The sequence below is a fragment of the Anguilla rostrata genome, chromosome 1 (genome assembly GCF_018555375.3).
Source record: "Anguilla rostrata isolate EN2019 chromosome 1, ASM1855537v3, whole genome shotgun sequence".
Taxonomy (NCBI): Eukaryota; Metazoa; Chordata; class Actinopteri; order Anguilliformes; family Anguillidae; genus Anguilla; species Anguilla rostrata.
The window spans coordinates 47,167,970-47,182,427 of NC_057933.1; the positions used below are offsets into that span (position 1 = coordinate 47,167,970).

A 14,458-nucleotide genomic window follows, 5' to 3' on the forward strand; every position below is an offset into this window, starting at 1 on the left:
CAGGACCTTCTTGCTGTGAGGCGACAGTGCTACCCAATGCACCGCATGCTGTAATGTGACATTCAACAACAAAATCATTCTTCAATACTAATACCTATCTTTTTTTGTGAAGTTTGCACATCAGTGAGCTACCTGGAGGAGAGGCTGGAATCAATTTAGGAGAATTCTGTTGTCTCTGTTCTATTCTGCTGAGGGAAGTATGTACCCATCAAATGCATACATCCACCAGCTGGCATTGCAGCACAGATTGACAGTGAAATCCATCACAATGATTCCAGGTGAAGTCTTCCGACAAGCAAGTAAAAACTACAAGCGGAGTGAACTGTCAGACTACGATTAAGGCAGTAGGTGGAGCTCTTTATCTTTCTCCCAAGCAATACGGTGGTATCGGACACAGGTACTGTTCAGTGCAATTGTTTGTGCTACCAATTTTTTATTTTTTTCTCCACCTTACTCTCGGTAGGGAAACATCTCCTAGCACAAAGTGTGCCCCGTCACAAACAGAGCAGAAAAGAACAGCACGTAACAAAATTCAAAGCATACTTTTGTAGATGTCAGCTGGGCATCTACGGTAAATGAATGTTCACCACACTGGGCCGTTTCATTATTCTGATGCCCCATATAGGTGTAATGATGCTGTTGTGCTGTGAAGGTACTCCACTAATAACATAAAGTGCAAGTGAAATTAAATTTTTGTGTTGTGTGGGTACAATAAGTCTTATAAAGGTGCATAGGTGCAGTTATACTGTAGTGCTGTACCTGCATACTGACAATGTATTGTCACTTTCTCCTCAAACATTTCTGGTATCGCTTGACCACTCCTGCTGCTAATTCCACTATCTTCAACTCTACAACTCCAGTACCTACTTTACACATTGGAAATAAGAATTTCATTTGAACTTGCAACACCATTCTTGAAAATTGAGCAGCAATTCACGCAAAGCTCCCCCCCCCCAACCATCCTCTTGTGAAACAAACACCTGGTAGAACAGTCTGAAATGAGACAATGCTGTTATTTTTGTCATCTTCTGAGGTAACAGAACCACATGACCAGGTCCTCGTGATTAACCAGAATTAAATACCTTCAAGTTGTCTCTTACAAGCCTCACTAGCAATTTCCAGGCTCTCCCAGCCAATCGGATTGATTTGATGATTGAAAGGTGGCGAAGGCCTCGGTGAATCAGTCGGCATTTGTGTTTTGGCGAAGAGAAGGCAGCGCGTAATTCGTAAACATCGGGACCGCCGGAGGAAAAGGACATCGACAGATTAAGGTCCCGCAACGGAACAGACCCGCAACGGGGACAAAGAGGGAACAACGGGCTGTACGGAAGCGCACAAAGCCCTTCGGCGCGGCGGCTACATCCACCGCTCCTCCCGCCCGAGGCGGGGGCCGCTGCCCACGCCGACACTCACCATCGGCGGCAGGAAATCTCGCCCCCGCACCGCTGGAAAATGACACGCTTACGCTCTACCTCTCCGCGAGGGAATAATCACGTCCGGCGCAGGGAAAGGTGCGCCTAGCGCAGAATAACCGAATAAATAAGCCGCAAGCAGCCCAGAGCCGCAGGGCACGGGAGGCTTTTCACCCACGCGCTCGCAGGAGCGTCGCAGGGAGTCAGCCCATCACGGGTGACCCAGCCCCCCACTGTCACGTACGTCACCGCACCGACACCCTTCCCAAAAAATAACCAACATTCACGCTTTAAGCCAGGGGTGAAGAACTCCGGTCCTGGAGGGCCGATCTGCACGCTGGTTTTTGTTCCAACCGATCACCGTAGATACAGTTTTCCGACAGCTCTATAAACTGTGCTGCTTCACTCCCGCGCTTGAGCTCAGTAAAATCTCTAGGATACACTTGCAGTCTGGGGCTGTAGCTGGTGCTTATCCACACGTCAGGAGAAGATACGATCGGCTAATTAAATAAATGTAGGCAAATTTTCACACAAAATCCTGATATGGATTGGCCCCTGTTGTGCACCCCTGCTCTAAGCACATTTCAAACCACGGCAGGACGCCGGCCTGTGGAGTTCACTCTCCCTGCTACAGGCTCCACGATCCGAAGCTCAAGCGCATGCCCGTCAGAAGAGAACTACGTCGAGTGTTTTAAAACGGGAGCCTGAAAGAACGCACGCGTTGAGAATGCGTTCAGCGCTGTAACGTATTGGCTCAACATAACTCCGCTCCCGTGTCAAGCAGAAAAAGGATCGACTGAATCTGCCCAGCGCTGCGCTTTCTGCACGGTTAGGTAACGGAGTCTGTGCACTGCTTCAGTGCTGAAGCAGTGATCCATGACTGGCCGCTCTCATGACAACGAGACAAACGCCTGAAGTCCAAACCTCATTAAGGTCTGTTTTTTGGAAAGACTACTTCTGCGCTTTCAGGTCATTTCATTCCCAGTATGTTATTTCAAAAATAAATATTGCATGACAAATATGCAACACTTTAGTGCTATGAGTAAGGTATCTGACATATATGAGCATACACTATACAATATCTTTCTGAAAACACGTGTTAGGCACAAAAGACGACGACACAGGAACATTAAACATTACAATATATATTTTCTGAGAAAATTAGTAACTAATATTTATAAGTTGCGTTACATTCAGGTTTAAGCCCTTTCAAAGTGTTTTTTTAAACAATTAAAACGACAAAAGAATGAAATTGAGAAAAAAGGAGAACACAAAACACCACCCACAAAAAAAGTAGGAATTATAAATTACATGAGTTGAGACTTCACAACTGAAAAAACGAAGAATTAACCTAAAATACAGTTCGGCCATTTTATTTATCTTTTTGTTTTTGTATTTTTAACCTCAGGCTTTCCTTTCAGGCATAATTGAGCACAGTTTCAGATTCAGTTGAACATGTATTATGACCTCAAGCACAGATTGTCCTGAGAACCCCTGTTGTCCCGACGTGTGTGGTGAGCAGGTAGGCATCCTGTCCTTCTCAGAGGGGTTTCTATGACTCCTGTCACTCACACTTCTGACCCCGCCCCTGAAACAGGGCAGGTTTGGGAGAAAGAAACGCCAGTCTTTCTCAGTCCTGAAGAGGATGAGGCCGGTCGGCGATGAGGACACAGCACAGCGTCAAATCAACCACACGTAAAAATCCAACGCTGCACAAGCCGAAGAAAAGAACACCGTACTAAATTTACAAACAGTCAAGATTAAAACCGAACCTCTTCCACACACACAAAGAAAGGATAGGGGAGGTGAACAGTTTTGAAAACTGGAACTTCAGGGACAAACTGAATTCAAGCACAACTGAAAATACATGTGCTAATAAATCATCAAATTTTATTCACTGTAGTTAAGAGAACGGGCCAAAATATCCAAATTTAGGGGCTTCCAGCATGGACAACAATTTGTTCTGACTAAATTTTTCCAGACTTGGTGTAGAGTAAAACATTTCTTGACAATTCAGAAACGTTTTCTCAATGGTTCTCACTGTTTACTGCATAGACATGGTCCATATACACAAAAATCCTGCAAATGTTACGTAAGTCAAGCTAAAAGTAAAAAAACCTAAATGCAATTGCTTTTGAAATCTGACCCACAAAAATCTTTTTTCATTGTTTTCAAATGTCAGTTCTCACTTCAATAAACACACTAAAAGCAAAGAGGAAAAACTTAACAAAATCACATTTCCACATTAATTTGTGCTTATAGGCTATTTTTAACAGTCAAGCTAAACAGTTGCATATGCACGAGTCTGACACTGGATTTTCCAAACACACACACACACACTCACTCTGGCTTACCACGGAAACAATGCAACACAACTTTTTTGACATCTGAGCATAGACAGACCAGAAACTGACAAGTTCACATCAAGCCAGACAGACTCAGCACCAAACCTGAAAGTGTTAGTGAATTTAAAGTGATTCAAATGCAGTGAGTGGTGGGGTTGGGGTGGGTAGTAACGCTTCCCTTTTTGATACGCAGGACTCACTTCCTGTTGTAAGACAAGAATGTTGCCTCAGTTTAGAGGAACTTCCGTTATGCGACACAGCATTCATAGTACACCACACACCATCTGCATACAAAAACACAATGTAGTTCACAAAGGTCCGCAGTGAGTAAAAACAAAGCAAAAAGTGACAACAGGACAATTATTCCTCCTTAAAAGAGCAGAGCACGCAGTTTCACTTTATCAGAAGAATGTTCATGTCTGCTCGTTATGAATAATGCAGGAAAATTATTTATTGCAAAAAAAATGTTTGGTTGTTGTATGACATGTTAGGTCACTGTAGTACTGAGATGGTCACAAGACTTGAACCTGTATTCAACCAATACTTGTTCTTAGCGATGACTGACAAGCAAATGCAAGCATTATACTTCTTCACAAACTCATTTTGATGAGTTAATTTTAGTAATGGCTGAGCTTGCCAAACTGTGTTAGTGGAAAAAGATATTCTTGCTCTTAGCTGTTATTCCAAGTGAAACAATTTTGATAGAATCTCAGCCTTGTAATGGCAAAAATCCAAATTCTCAGCAATATATGATGCATCATTAGCAATAAGCTATCACTGGTAAACTGTGTGTAGCTTTAGACTTTGCTTCCAATGATCTTTGCTTGTAATTATCCTTTCTTTCTCAGGTTATTTTATGGAAGCCTCACTTCTATGTAAGATTTCATGACTGGCCACAAGTTTCATCAATGCCACTTCCTGCCACTTCTAAAGAATGAAGTCTAAACCAAATTACAGAGGTCTGTAAAACACTGGTGGGATAACATGCCACAATTTCTCTTCCGCAGCTGAAACCTAGCTCCTAGCACACATTAAGGAAATGTTTTATTGCTAATTAGCCATTTTATGACATCTATAATCTGTAAGGCTGATTTTTCCCATAAGGAACTACCTGAACCTCCATAGACCACTAATCCCGTTTAACCAATCGATTAAGGGTCACTAACTCAATTAAGTGTCACAACTCCAAAAATATGGCTCTGCTGATTCCTTACTGGGAGAAGCCATTACACACGATCACCCAGAGGATGACATTGGCCCATACATGGTACAAGATTACACCAGAATTGTTCCTGCTCCAAAAAGTGTTTTCCCACATATTCCATGTTTTTTAAAAATGTTTTATCAAATCTAAAATTCTATGCATCAAAATGTCCTTTGTAGAAAAATAAAGCTTTCTAACAGTTCATGTAATTACGTGTCTTAATGTATGGACACGTTTGACAACTCGGTCAATCATACAGATGTTTGGACCGCACGTACAGCACACATATTGAGGAACTTACAGATTGTACTCAACAGGACACTTCCAGTCGCAATGTGGTCCATGTGATTGGTTTTGTGTTGTTAAAAGTAAAACAGCATTTACTTTACTAACATTCTACACACATCCCACATAGTACAGTACTTCTAAGATGGGCTATAGACTTCTATCCTAAGGCACTGTGTGGGAATTAAGGCCTTTTTATTATTTATGGGAAAATACTGACTGCGTTCTACATTACATACACCTTAAACAACCTCACCATTTACAACTTCACCTCTCCAACTCAAGCCTCTGTTTGATTTGTCGCAAGCAATAATCGGGAAAAGAGACAGCAAACATCCACCAGCTGCAGTGTCACATCTTAGGACAATTTATCAGCCACTTTTTGCATATTCATTTAATGTGATTTGATTGGTCTTTGAGGGAATCCATTTGTTGCACGAAGAAGCATTTCATTTCAACAAAGACATATAAAAAGGATTGGATATGAAAGCAGATACATATTTAGAGAAAAAAAACGCACCGGAAGTTCACCTGAAAGCTTTACAGCAGAATAAAAAAATGTTTCCATCTGCAAAAAAAAAAAAAAAAAACGGTGCCGGTAATCGTATCCCTGCAGAACTACCAGCACCGAGGCAGGCACGCGATTTACTTTAAGGTTCATCGGTAGAAAAATATACGGCTAGGAAAATAAGAGAAAGAATTTCATAAACGGACCGAGTTAAAAAAAAGAATCCCACTATAAAAGCAGCTCTGGTCAGAGCTGGAGATTAGCATGGAGGCAGCGGCTTTCAGTCAGGCTGCTGTAGTGAGGGAGAGCTGGGGAGGGGGCGTCACACCCCCCGGGGAAGCTGGGATACGCACGGACCAACAGAGCCAGGGTGCTGTCTGTCAACAGACTCGACATCTCTGCTGGTTATTACCCGGGCATATTGCAAATTCATTACCGCGTGTAAATTCCACACGCTCGGCTTTGGAACACTAATGGAAGGACAGGTTTCTCTAAATGAAGATGTCGTCATACTGGAACGCCAACGCAGAAGGTCCGCCACGTTCGACCCCAAGCCAATTTCAAGCCCTGCTGGGTAAAAACAAAAACAACCGAAACAAAACGAAAGGCTCCTATGTTAATATTCCTATGGGGGGAGGAGGCGGGGGAGCGGGCGGGGGAGCAACGAGCCCCCCTCAGTCACTGCTGTCGTCGTCGTCGTCGTCGTCCGACACGTTGTTGGCGGGGAACTTGGAGGGCGAGCGGCCGAAGGAGTCCGAGCGGGCCGAGAAGCCGCCGCCCAGCTGGCCGCCGGAGAGCTGCTCGTAGCAGAACTCGCACACGCGCACCGGCTTGGACGACTGGCTGGGCAGCAGGAACTTCTTATCCGAGCACGGCCCGCACACCACGAAGCCGCACTTGCGGCAGTGGTGCCGGCGGCTGACGGGCGTGAACTTGATCTTCTGGCAGCGCATGCAGACGGTGGCCTCCGAGTCGGGCACCCAGACGGCCGCGTGCTCGCTGCTGGGCGACTTGCCGCTCTTCTCCAGCAGGTCGGCCACGCACTTGTTGATGTGGTTCATCCACTCGGACTTCTCGGTGGCCGTGGCGGCGTAGACGGCGAAGGACTTGGTGGGCGTCTTGATGAGCCAGCCGTTGCGGAGGTCGCCCTCGTCCTCCACCGTGTCGATGGTGACGCTCTCCAGCGGGATGATGTGCTGCTTGTTGTACTTCTTCTTCTGGATGACGATGTTGCCGTACACCAGGATGTCGTTGAAGAGGAAGAACTGCCGCGCCTTGGGCTTCTTGCGGCACAGCTTGGTGAGGACGCCCTCGCCGATCAGCACCCGGCCGGGGATGGCCAGCGGCTGCCCCGCCGTGCCGAAGCAGCCCTCCACCACCGCGATGCGCTTGGAGTTGGCCTCGCTGTTGGCCAAGCGGTCCACCATCTTGCGCCTTCACCTGCAAGAGGGAGGGAGACGGCGCAATTCAGTCAAATCTGCCAGCGTAACATTTACCGCCCCGAACGTAAACTGAGATTTCTGAAACGTCTGACTGGAAGAAAATCTGACCCGAGAGAGAAAAAGAAACCAAGTTGAAAAAAAAAAAAAAAAACAGGAAATAGGAGGGGAGGATAGAATTGCGTTTTGCTTTCCTTTTGAATCCTTGTGCGTAAGCGAACAAGCGACACGAAAAACAGCTTCGGTTTCACCCTGGGATGAAAACACTGAGACTGGAGCGAGAGTGACGGACAGGCCTGCTCGGGCACATTCTACCCTGTGTGCAATCATACGGCGACAATCGCCTATCCTCCACCTCTCTCTCAAAAATGTTTCAACGAGAAAAAGATTAAAACTGCTTAAGTCGCAACGAAATCCTACACGTAAATGCATAACAGTTGCATTCTCACACAAACCTTCACCAGCTGGTGTGACAAGGATAGATGTGGTTCAGCAGACTATTTTCAGGCTGGTTTAGCATATTCTAAACCAGTCTAAACCAGAATCAGACTGTCTATTTTCTCCTGGTTTCACACTGGTTTCACACCGGTCAGGCACAACGGGGAATGGAACAGACAAACAGAACCTGTAAACAATGTGTGATTTTTTGCAGTCACTGTCGCCCTAGCCCTAGTGGTCCCTGTTTCCTTGCTGCCAACAGAATATTCCTTTTTACATAAGCCTGTTTATGCAGCATACCGTTTTTATTTTGCCGATTCCAGGAGTGTTATGCATGCATATTGTTCATTTTAGACCGTACAAGTGGAGTTCATAAAGCAAACGGCATAGTGCACTTGGGTAACAAAAATAACTCCCTATTTACAAACTCGTGAATATCAGCTATGTCAGCTCTCTAAATAATAAGGCGCTAGCACTGTCACCGAGTTGGAAATGAACAGCAACCCACAGCAGTGCTCACATCACACACGTTTTTAGTTCAAGGAAGGCACCTGTTGACTTCAGAGTACAACAGACTGGGGGAGCCGGAAGCCATTTTCCCGTGAAAGCAAAACCCAAACCACTTCACTGGCCCCAACGAGTGAGAAGTGCTTGATACTTGCTCGAGGCAGTGAATCAGCCCCACGCGATACACACCGGACGGGGTCGGTCACGACCGTGAAATGCGAAAGATTGCTTTGACGAAAGCTCGACACGGAGAACAAACGGCAGAGGCCAAAGCCCGTGAGAACGAGAGTGCGCTTGCAGGCGGCTAGTCTCGCAAATCAAACGGTCACTCTGGGCAGAATTCCTCCCCACGGCGCGCTTCCTCATTTCAATCCGAGCGCCCAAAGAGCAGTTTCCTTTTTGATCACTTTGCAGCCTCGCAAAAGGAGGTCCGTGTCCCTCTGAGACTGCAGAGGAAGGAATACTCACCCCTGACTGCACATTCACCCAGGGGGTTGAGCACTGACGAAAAGTGCACAGAGAGAGGGGGTTCAGCACTGACGAAAAGTGCACAGAGAGAGGGGGTTCAGCACTGACGAAAAGTGCAGAGAGAGGCAGAGAAAAAGAGGCAGAGGCAGAGAGAGAGCGAGTGAGAGAGAAAGAGAGAGAAAGAGAGAGAGAGAGAGAGAGAGAGAGACACACTAATAACCCAGGTGAACACTTAGAAAATAAAAATGCATAACAGGGCTCTGTGTATGAAGCCTGGATTTGGCTGGAACTCATTAGTGCTGACACTTAACCTTCCCTTGCACTCTACGCCCACACCCTCTCGATCGGGGAGGGAGAAGACATGTGCCACACTCAACACTGTCGTGCAGACCTCGCAAGGAGACTAAACATTTTGTTAATTTTTTTCAACACAGTACATCACACAACTTATGAACTTGTAACACCAACACAATAACCCATAAAGCAAATGATAAATAAAAAACAGCCTTTTGTTAAAAAACTATACTGAAAAAATATTTTTGTTTCTTTTTAAAATGTAAGTAAATATAAATTAGGCTATATAAACAAACGAATAAATAAATATACAGCAAACTGAAACACATAAGAGAAATAAAGAGAGAAAAAATAAACAGGGCTACGAAGAAGTACCCTCAACATGGAATGAAAACTTTTTATTTTTTTCCGAGATCAGAATGCAAACAAAAATGTAGGCTAACATCAACACATTTAACGGCAGCAATGAGTTGGCGGTGTATGATTCGTTTCATGTTTATGGCCCTGACGTTGAAATGGCTATCGAGTTAGATAAATGGAGTACATGGTCGTGGCCCTAACTTCCGTGTCATTTGTGGAATAGACGGCCGTGCAAAAGATGACAGCGTTTTCAATTCGTTATACTACCACGCTAAGCGCACGCATGCTTTGTACATGGCTTTGTACGTGGACGTCCGCCAGCAAACCGAACTCCAGGGACCGAACTAAAGACACAAGACGGAGAGTAAAAAACACCTACGTTGCAAACACATCTTTGCATGCAGAGTTTGCATGTCACCTTCTTGGGGTCGTCCTTTACACGCTCGAAATGATCCCACACTTTGGATTATTTCCTGCCCGACATAGTCTAATAACTTTTTAACGACAAGGCGCAGCTCTCGAATGGAGTTTGAGGTTTTTTTTTTCTGCGACTAACCGACCGATGAAAACTTACGACTAAGACTCTTCTCATCGACTAAATGTTTGGTCGACTATTAGGGGGCAACCCTAGCGATAACACTTACCACCGAAATGAAGACATTTTCTGGAAAAAAAAGCTTTTAAAAAGAACGGCTGGGAAAGCTACTTGACCTACTGAGGGTGGCCCTGAGAAGCAGGTTTAAAACGCGGGGTTTAAAGTGCATATAACCACAAACTTTCCCCAGGGTTTAATTTTCTCATACAACTCGCACTGAGAAGTTTCAATTTTTTGCACCAGAAAAAATTTGAGAGGAAAAAAAAAAAAACCTGTGCGTCCTACGTCATTTCTGAGGAAACCACTGCTGATCAAAGAACAGATACACAGGGAGGCAGGACGTGCAAAGGAGCGACCGACACCTGAACCTTAAAGCGCTTAACAAAGGCCTTACAGCTCAGTCCTGGGTCACTGGGGCGTCTCAAAGCTCAAGACCAACGATGTTACCGTGTGGGTGTGTGGGGGAGGACGGTTGGGGGCGCGGGGAATTAAATGTCACCTATTCCCCCTCCCTGCGAAAAGAAAGTGGCTTCAGAAGCTGGATGAGAAGGACCTTGGGTCCCATTTTACAATGTGATCGAGGTGAAAATGGGAAACAAAAAAAGCCAGCAAACCCTCTGGTTCTCCGGGACTACATGCCTAATACTTTTGGCCTGTACTGTATGCATGCATCTATAGTGAGGCTAAAATATTAATGCTACTCACTTTTCCTCATTTTTGCAAATAAACCGCAGGCATTCTTTGTGATAGTAAAGCCATATTCAATTCAGCCCACAGCATAACTCCAAGCACTGTGTCTCCACAGGGATAAAAGCAATGAAAGAGAAACCAGCGGAATCCTTGATAACTCACTAACAAGGCTTTCTCCCCCCCGCTTCCTTCACCAACAGAGCTTTCAGCTAAAAGCACTGTGTCGGTTTCACAATTAATGGTCGAAGGTCTCGGGTTACTGAGTCTATCGCGCTGAGATTGAGGAAACCGTAGAGCCAGACGCCTCAACACAGGCGTGCTGGAATTAACAAGAAGAAGGAATGCAATGAGCAAGCAACAAACAGCAGGTTAAATTCGGTCGCGTTTCAGTTTTATACGCTCCCACACACACACACACACACAGACGAGCACGGGTCCTGCCCTATTCCCATTAGCAGCACAAAACCCATCCCACGGCACTTCTACAGCGAGCGCTTCCTTTGCTGCGACAGCGCGCTCAGATTTTCCCAGATGAGTCACACTCCGCTAGGTGTGTTCACTTCACACTCTCCCGCAGCGGCGGGACGCGCCCCTTCCCTAACCGCTAGCGGCTGCTCGCGCATACGGGAGCGGGTCACGGAGCAGCAAGCCGTCCGGAGGGGAGCGGCCAGAGGATTCCTCCGTCCAGCAGAGGGCGCAGCGGCCCCTGGCGCACCGAGAATCGCCACAGCTCGCTCATTTTTCCGCACACTCTCTCTCTCTCTGTACTTCTTGGAAAGTAGGGAACTTTTGGCTGGCTCATGCTGCTTGCAATCCCAAATGGGTGTTGGCCGAGGACACTGGAACACAGAGAGAGAGCGACGCTCCCTCTTTTTTCCCTCCCCCTCTCTGTCAGCTGAACGCCGGCCTCCTTTCCTTCACAACACCACGAAGCTCCCGCCTTCCAACTCCAAAAAACACATTTCGCAACGGAGCCGTCTCTAATCTGCTTCCGCGTCTCGAAACAGGAAACAGGCAGGCCTCCTGCTCCCTGCATGTGCCATGGAAAGATTACACCTCTCAACGCACCGTGCGCCACACGCAGGCAAACGACACCAGAGCGCGGGGTCTGGACAATGCTTTCCGCAACATTGTGCTGGTTCGGGCTGGCAGGTGTTGTCGGTGCTGCTGCCAAGCAGCAGGTGATCCTCGGTGTCCCACGGCAACAAGGCCACAGGTGCTTCTCACGGGGCGACCTGAGCCGATTAGGAGGTAGGCGGAATGGAATTTAACGTACTCCGCTTCAGCGTGTGGCTACATGACGCATTGGAACCCTGTCCAATCCCTCGCCCTGAACGAGACTCTTCCATAAAGTGCTCACTGGAAGCTGATAATTACACAAATCATCTCATCGCTGTGACAGTAACAACACAGTCTGTGGTTTCTTAAGTTACAGACTAACTGAAAAGGAGCTCTGGCTCGTACCAGGGTTCCCACACGTGTGTATGCCAACAATTTCATACATTATTAAGCCCTTTCAAGGTGCCATTGCCCAAAATTCAAGGACCCATACGAACAGCACAATAAGCTATATCAGAACTGTTTGCAGACCACCAGTGAAGCAATTTGAAAAGCAATTTGATATCCCAGAATATGTATGCTACCCAAGAATGAGCCCCGTCAAGCCTAATCAAAGCACAACCACTTTCTACCATCAGTAAAATGTCATTTCTGTTCCCATCACGTTCATTTCCTCAGGCCCTATAAATTTTTGAATATAGGCCTGCATGGTCTCAGTAGAATGTGAACAGCTTTTCAAGAGTCAAAAGTCTGTCAGGTTAAAAAAAAACTGCCACTGAGCACAAAAAAGTCCTTGATTTTATATTTCTAAACACGGGTGTTTTTAAGGAGCTCAGGAGGCCAGTCGTAAGGCACTTCTGAAGCCGAGTGCGATGCCGAGGTGACCAGGTGATGAGATGCACAGCGACACTGAGGTAGAGGGTTCAGCGCACGTCTGACAGGCGGCCGTCTCAAGGGCCTGCCAGCAGCTCGTGCGGCTAATTAAAGAGCACGCCCGTCCTCCGGCGGCCCCTGCACACCCAGCCCGCTTCCAGGCAGAGGCAGAATAAAGCGCCGCGAGCTTTAATCACCGCCAGTTCCTGTCTGCAAAGCGTCCCTCGTTTCAGTTCTGCTTCTGGAGGGGCGCGCGTGCGTTTTAACGGGCCTCATTCTGGGAGGGTTCAAGTGTGAGCTCTGCTCCAGCCCCGGGCCGAGGGCGCTTTGTGAACAGGAAAGGAACTGCATGCAAATGACCGTCGAGCCGAGTTTAATGCGAGGAGCCTAAAAATACTGACGGCTTCGTCAGCTCATACGCTGCTGCAAAGCTTGTGGTAGACTGTGAAGCTGACAGCGTCCTGGGGGCCAGAGAGTAAAGGCCACACGCAAGCTCCACAGCACAAACAGCGCTGGTAATTACTTACTAGAAGGCATGTGACTGTGCAGCGGACAGTTAGTTGATTGACACAATCAGTGTATGTCTCTTTATGTACAAGTTAGGGCTGCCACTAATGACTATTTTTCTATTGATTAATCTATCGACTATTTTACCGATTGTCGATTAATCTAAACGATTAATTTTCCTCCAAAAAAATTGACCATTTCAAGTTACACGTGTGTTGTAATGTAAGAATGTCAACATGTCCACATGTTCTGGATTTAGGCTAGCTCTTTTCTTGGAAACCTTTCACTACTAACTAACGCTTACATTACAGTGTGAAATATCCACATTATATAATACCACTAACCTATTTGAAGACACTCAATTTCAAAAATAACGTATATAACCAAAATATTTTGAGAGGTAATACTTACATAGCAATGATAATTGTATCTGTGTTCAGTAGACAGTAAATCAATGACAATTTTATCCGCTTCTGTTTTGCTCCAGAAAACGATGTCAGATAGGTTTATCAACAAACATATGGCTTAGCTATGCCCAGAAGTCCTCAATAATAACAGTATTTTCCAAAAAATTACAAAAAAACTGTTGGCAACGTTTCTTTAGGTGCACCGTCTTTTTCTGCTACCACAGATTGAATGCGTAAGTGAATGCGATATAAAACCCTATTCCAAAAGCAAGATTAAACACGTTATACATCGTTAGAAAGATTATACTTTCACCTACTGAATAAATGAATTGTGAATCAAGCCAGACTGTACTAAAAAGGGCGACAACGCCATAAACAACACGTGGTATAACGCACAGCTATTTAGGAAGGTACCCAGGCATCACAAATGTGCATATATTTCACAAACGGATTGTCCAAGACAATACATGACCACTCAGTCTCAAAAGGGACATCTCTACGCGTAAAACCAATGGTAAGGTTGTATATTTATTCAATATTTAGTCCCAGATATTGACTGTAGAACGACATGGTAGATATAATTTTTTTAAACTTTGTCTCGTTTATTTCGTTATTCAGTGAGTAGCGTTTTCACTGCTGCATTGGCATATCTTACGGTCTTTGGAAACTTTTACACTGAATCTCTTTCGCAAACGGGGCGGACTCTGTTGCAGCCGCCATGATTGTAAAAAAAAAAAAAAAAAAACAGTTGCCTTGACTGGACCCAAAAAACGACTGACGTCATGCACGCAGCAATTACGTAGTGATATTGAAGAAAAACATTTGTTATAATGAATTGAAGCGTTTCAAAAATCAAAAAGATAAAATCATAAAAAAAATATTTTTAAAAGCGATGCATCGGTTTAAAATATTGATGTCGACGCATTTTCAGCGTCGGCGTCATCGATTACGTCGACTAATCGCGGCAGCCCTAGTTAAATACAGTAAACTGCAAAAAAATATGGACAAAGCTACTGTAACGTCACCCATTGACTCTCCGTGGGTCTCTAAAACACGTTTTGAAGCTC

The 14,458-nt window shown here is 45.5% G+C and overlaps 1 protein-coding gene across 1 annotated transcript in view; it reads right to left on the reverse strand.

The window, feature by feature from the left end:
• Positions 1-4,190: 4,190 nt before the first annotated feature.
• Positions 4,191-14,458, reverse strand: part of plekhf2 (pleckstrin homology domain containing, family F (with FYVE domain) member 2) — a 28,739-nt gene continuing 18,471 nt past the window's right edge. Inside the window, exon 2 of the mRNA XM_064338905.1 lies at positions 4,191-7,194. Within this exon, the coding sequence (XP_064194975.1) occupies positions 6,429-7,181 (753 nt within the window). The 5' untranslated portion in view covers positions 7,182-7,194 and the 3' untranslated portion in view covers positions 4,191-6,428. The remainder of the gene's footprint in view (positions 7,195-14,458) is intronic.